Here is a 6,000-nt window from a genome sequence, read left to right on the forward strand (position 1 = left end):
AGTGGCGGTATGTTCCACCAGAAGTGACACTACCTGAAGGTTTATGGTTCTGTGTGATGAATACGTGGGATGAATCGATAGCAACATGTGAGTATCCTCAATTGGAAGAAGGGTGCATCATAACGAAGAAAGAAGAACCAGAAAAACCCTGGTTACCTCATGTAGAGAGTCATTTTGAACGGATCCTCCCAAGTGTATATTAATACAATATTTGTTTTGTTTCTTCAAGAAACATCGCATTGAATCAATTGATTGAAAACGATTTCTGGATCAAACTCCATTTCATATCCTTGCTTCAGATAGCTTCGAAGATACCACTCCACATACAAATCACTCAACCACAATCGCACTCGTAAGCACATTAAATAGAACTTCCATTTCAATGATGTGAAAAATGGGATACTGCTCCTGTAGTGACCCCTACAGATTATCCTCCAATCCAACCTCTACTGAACAGCCATCGAAGTCATAATGGACAGACGATCATTCTCTGTTCCTCCGAGTAAGTGAAGTAGACCTCGTAACATCTCTACCACACGGAAGACATACATCAGATCTGAAGGCATTGCTGACATCATCTCTGAAATCTATATTTCATATTCCATTACACATTCTAACAATCCCAATTCGATTGGCGAAGACTTCTGCAGTGATTGTCTCCAGAGTGTTGGCAATTCGCTTCTCCACAGAATCCCGAAGCTCTTCTGTCATATCTTCGCCAAATCTAGTTCCGTTAATACTGACTAAAATTACTACTTATTCTGACTTGATAAGGAACGACCGGTTAATGACAATGACAACAGTTGACCATACTTTTCCATTCCATAAATTCTACACAATCTCTCTACTTCCTTTCTGTCTTGTTTCACCATTGCTAGCCACAATTCCTGCATGAACTCAGTGAATCCCGGTTGTGGGTAATTGTACATTCCATGATCCAATAAGACCAGCTGAGGTTTCGTTGACCCTGGAATAAACCGAACAAAGAGATTCCCAGCATGAGGATCAACATGTAGAAAAGGAGCTTGGAAGATCATACGAGAAAAGGCTTCAATACATAGAGAAGCAACTTGTCTCGTATCAATTCCTTCCTTCTGCAATGCAGAAATGTTTGATGCTTTGATTCCATGAATAAACTCCATCATACAAATACGAGGAGACGAATATTGGTGGTAGACTTGAGGGACATAAATTGACGGGTTCGACTGAAAGAAATCACGACAATTCTGCATGTTTGTAATTTCTGTCTCAAAGTCGATTTCTTTCATTATATTCTCTCGAAAACGAGGAACAAACCACTAAACAAATGAGCAGTATGACTCATGCTTACAGTAAATTCGAAAGAAGGAAATATCATTTTGATAACCTTTGTTGCCCACTAACTATAACACTCCAATCCTCCAAAGTACTTCGCAATCTCGAAGGTCAATCAAGTAAACTTACGAATAAATGGATACTGAATCTTGACAGCTACTTCTTCGCCACTCACTAACACTGCACGATGTACTTGAGCTAGCGAAGCACAACCAATAGGCTGTTCATCAATTTCACTAAAGAGATCCTTCACCTTCATTCCTAGATCTTCTTCAATTACTCTAGAAATGGAAGAAAACGGAAGGGGGTTTGCTTTATCCTAATTCTCATTTCTTCAATACAAAAACACTTGACATAGTGATAATGTATCAACCCATTCTCGTGGAATTCCCTGCTCAAGGGTCGATACCATTTGACCAAGTTTGATGTAATACCCACCAAGTCGTCTAGAAATAATATCCAATATCAGATTCTAGTACCTGCATAACCTAAGTGTTTTTTCTGCACATCGTTGGTTCACAGTATGGTACACAACTTCATATTCTGGAGTATTTGGCTCAACACTCCGAAAGGAAAACTTGTAGTCCGCGAGGATTGTTGCCAGTGTGAATGTGAAATCGATTGTCCGTGTCATTCCTCGTATCTCTTCATGCACAATTTCTCTACATAATCAGAAATCCTATTTTTGTCATCCAACCGTCTTCGCCCATCACTGAGAACAATTCCCGTCATGAGTCCACTTGCACAAACGAACGATAATGCCTTGTGCTTTCGAATGAGAGCAAAAGACATATGACGTAAGTGCAAAGAAGAATTTGATGTAACAAATATACAAACTACTTTAGTGTATCTATATCATTACCCTCTGGCTTTATCGACATATTTTCCATTTCCACTTCGACCTCCTTCTTCACTTCATTATCCTCCACACTCATGGTTCTAGGATGTAGCGAATGGTTCTTCTGATACAAGAAGATACAGAGAAACACCACAAATAGGAGACAAAGAGAAACTCCCCATGTTATTGCTAGATTCCCTCCAGAGAAGCCAGCAACCAAGAATCCGACAATCGAAACTGAGGCGACAGTCACAGCATAAGGCAGTTGAGTTGAGACATGGACAAGGAATGAGCAATCCAATGTTGATGATACAAGAATGGTTGTATCAGAGATCGGAGATGTGTTGTTTCCAAAGACGGCTCCACAGAGACAGGAAGCAATCGATGGGACTAAGTACTTTCGATTATCCCCGGAGCAAATACTGACTGCAATAGGAATCAGAAGAGAAAAGGTTCCCCAAGCAGTACCTGTAGAGAAAGAAAGAGCCATTCCAACTAAGAATACAACTGCAGGGATCATCTGCGGAGGAATAGGAGAGTCCTGAACAAGTTTACCAATATATGCTCCCGTCTGCAAGAGATCCCCGCTTGTACCGCTGACAGACCATGCCAACACAAGAATGATCAAAGTTGAAATCATCGTCTTCATGCCTTCGATGAAATGGTTAATCCATTCAGTGAAGGTCATCAGCTTGCGTGGTACATACATTACCAAAGTAGTTATCAGAGCCATGAAACAAGCATATAGAAGTGCTTTGGGGGCTGAAGTATCTCCCAAGACCTGTGTAACTGCTTTGTGTGTTCCATCCCAGGCTCCACCTAAATAGAACATGAAAAACACGGCTAAGACAACCATCACCAGAATGGGTAACAACAGATCCCAAATCGTTCCCTTATCAGATTCTTTCTCTGTATCTACACTCACGGAAGGTAATGCCTCATTGGTTTCAGTTAATCCCAATCGAGCATTGTCTTCATAGAATTTCATCTTTCCGTAATCGAAATCAAGCAAAGTGATAACAATAACGAAGATGAAGCAGAGAATACTATAGATATTGAAGGGAATGGCTTGCAGGAAGACAAGAAACGAGTCTTCCACACCATTATCGTTAATCTGAGATACAATAGCGGCCGCCCAACTAGTGAGTGGGATAGTAATACACATGTTGGTGGACATGGTATGAATAATGTAAGCAGTTTTGGGTTTTGAGACGTGATTAACTTCAGTGACAGTTCCCATAACTGTGGATGTTGTGATCGAGTTAAAGTAATCATCAAGGAACATCATTGCTCCCAGTGCAATTGTAGAAAACATACTTCGTCTTCTCCCCTTGATAGCTTTCTTTGCCCAAATACCATAGGCCTTAGAACCCCCAGAAACGGAAACGAGATGAATGAGAGAGCCAATGAATAGAATAAAGAGACATATATGCACATTATTGGAAATCTTAATTCCCATTACACTGAAAATCACATCCAGAAAGTTGGCACTTGTCAATCCCTCTACCATACCTCTGTAAACAGCAATAGAATAAATGACAGAAGCTGAAAGAACACCAATAAATAACGATGAGACAACTTCTTTGGTAGAAAGAGCCAGGACCATGGCAAGGATAGGCGGAATTACTGAAGGAAACCCGATCCACACTGGTGTATAGTTATCATATGCGACCATCACGAAACTGGACTCAAATTCTAGAAAAGAATGACATACAGAACACTATTCATTCTATATGACGAAAGAAGTCCCGATTTCGGTAAGGTATCCACGTTTCTCTTCTAGGCGAATGGTTGTGACTTTGTGGAGAGTGTAAATATGGATTCTGAACATATCCTATCTTTATAACAGTGTTTTGCAGATCACTTTAGCAAAGTAACAGCCTAATACTCTACGTATAGCAAACTTAACACCGAGACATGCAACAACAATCTAACTGGTACCCTATCTTTGGAATCAGGATATGCAGATCACTTTAGGGTATTATTGAATGATCCTGTTCAATGAAAGACTTCATCATCAGTTAACTCTTCTGAACATGGAACTGAGCTGAAATCATCTAAGATACAAAGAAAAAGAACTTAGAATTCTTGAATAGAGGTACTATGAAAATGGTACATTCATTGAACTTTACAACAAACAGATCACAGCAACTTCACAAGTGTACAACAAGTACCTAGTAACAATAGCTCCTCGTCACACCCATCACACACTGCTTTATCGGCTCTAGCAAGTTCCAAGCAAATCTCAGCCTTTTTCTCATCTTCCAGTTCTATTCTCATCACCCTACCCAAATTCCAACCTGTATTATTCACGACATAGGATGTTAACAGGGAGAGAAGAATACTCAAAGGATATCCATCTAGAATAACCTTCTCTACAGCAGCAGACAATCTTGTAATACTAGAAGCTGCCGTTGTTGCAACAATTGTGTCCCAAAGATTCTTCACAACCATTGGAGGAATCTCCATAGTGATGCCATGGAGTTTCTCTTTCGTGATAACATCCTTCTGAAATATCATATAACTGTTTTGAAGAAGGTGAATGCCAGATCGCAGATCACCTTTTGATTGATCATATATGTATTGTAACGCCTATCAATCATCTGCGTACCCTATCTCTACATCGTCCTCTACAGTCATCTTTTCTTCCTCGCTAATGAAACGCAGACGAGCCACAACATTCTCTCGTGGAAGTGCCCCAAATTCAAACCGAGCACAACGTGAAGAGAGTGCAGGAATGATTTTGGAAATGTAATTGCAGATGAAGCAGAAACGAGTTACCTTCGAGTACATTTCCATGACACGACGTAGAGCACTCTGAGCATCCATTGTCAGAGAATCAGCTTCATCCATGATAATTATCTTGTAAGGAGGTGAAGGATAGCCACTATCGATGAAATTCAAAATGAAGAGATACGGAATGGACTTCTTCACACTTTGTTGGGCAAAGAGAATCACCTTGTTTCGAATCACCTATGTATCATCTAGTTAAAACAATCCATACATCAATACCACGCTCATCAGATGCATTTAACTCCAACACACGATTTCTCATCTCAGGACTATGTATAATCTTCCAGCTACCAAAATCAACCCAAAGAGTTCATGTGCCAAGGCTAGAATCACCGATGTCTTTCCCGTTCCTGGAGGTCCATAGAGAAGGAGATGAGGAAGCTGAAAATGACTTTAACAGAAAACACCTACATTTCCTTCTTGAATGGATTTCTTCAGTGTCCTAACGGCTTCTTCATGTGAAGAAATATCATCCATCTTCTTTGGACGACTAGTGATGAATCCTCACCAACTATTCTCACTATTTCTCAACCCATGGAAGGTTTTCAGATTCCCTTCTCTGTGTGACAGGATCGTTTTCAACTTCCATCAGGAATTGAAATGATAATGAAAGAAAAGATGCAATTGGATTAACTGGATGGTGAGCTGATGTTTTGTGTATCTCTTTGTTTTGGATGACTAGGATTCATGGAGAATAACCCTAAAAACAAAAAAGGAATGGGGTATTTGACATCAGACGTATTTTGAATCGGCTTTATTGAATTGAATTGAATCAAATTGAAGGTATTTTTGGCAATTCTTTGAAATCGAATAACTCAGTGATTCTGTGGTAAAGCGATACAGTAGTAAGGATGAAGGTAGGTGTTTGCAATAGGAAGTGAATAGATTTCTTACCATGAATGTAGCTTAACATCTGTTATCCCGCTCTTAGTTCTCAGAAGCCAATTGATATTGACGATGAGAATAAGCTGTAGAGAGTGTGAAAGAGAGACTGATGTGTAGCCGTGTGTTCATGGACAAGAGAATGTCTCAGGAAGTGGAGGGTGACTCCTTGG

General features: G+C 40.0%; 3 protein-coding genes across 3 annotated transcripts; all 3 read right to left on the minus strand.

Moving 5' to 3' along the window:
- Positions 1-330: 330 nt before the first annotated feature.
- JH06_1966 (ABC1 protein kinase) lies at positions 331-2,106 on the minus strand (the record flags this gene model as incomplete). The annotated part of the gene is made up of 10 exons (XM_014672047.1): positions 331-420; positions 456-587; positions 619-724; positions 757-1,298; positions 1,331-1,378; positions 1,410-1,438; positions 1,486-1,633; positions 1,664-1,760; positions 1,803-1,976; positions 2,012-2,106. The coding sequence occupies 10 exons, from the start codon at positions 2,104-2,106 to the stop codon at positions 331-333; spliced, it is 1,461 nt and encodes a 486-aa protein (XP_014527533.1).
- Positions 2,107-2,150: 44 nt separating this feature from the next.
- JH06_1967 (NA+/H+ antiporter family protein) lies at positions 2,151-3,827 on the minus strand (the record flags this gene model as incomplete). The annotated part of the gene is made up of 1 exon (XM_014672048.1): positions 2,151-3,827. One exon carries the CDS (start codon positions 3,825-3,827, stop codon positions 2,151-2,153), a length of 1,677 nt encoding a protein of 558 aa, XP_014527534.1.
- Positions 3,828-4,294: 467 nt separating this feature from the next.
- On the minus strand, positions 4,295-5,534 carry JH06_1968 (replication factor C subunit; the record flags this gene model as incomplete). The annotated part of the gene is made up of 8 exons (XM_014672049.1): positions 4,295-4,422; positions 4,453-4,744; positions 4,775-5,039; positions 5,070-5,125; positions 5,157-5,214; positions 5,247-5,326; positions 5,357-5,435; positions 5,467-5,534. 8 exons carry the CDS (start codon positions 5,532-5,534, stop codon positions 4,295-4,297), a joined length of 1,026 nt encoding a protein of 341 aa, XP_014527535.1.
- Positions 5,535-6,000: the final 466 nt, after the last annotated feature.

The sequence above is a fragment of the Blastocystis sp. subtype 4 genome (assembly GCF_000743755.1).
Source record: "Blastocystis sp. subtype 4 strain WR1 chromosome Unknown seqid_0117, whole genome shotgun sequence".
NCBI lineage: Eukaryota > Bigyra > Opalinata > Blastocystidae > Blastocystis > Blastocystis sp. subtype 4.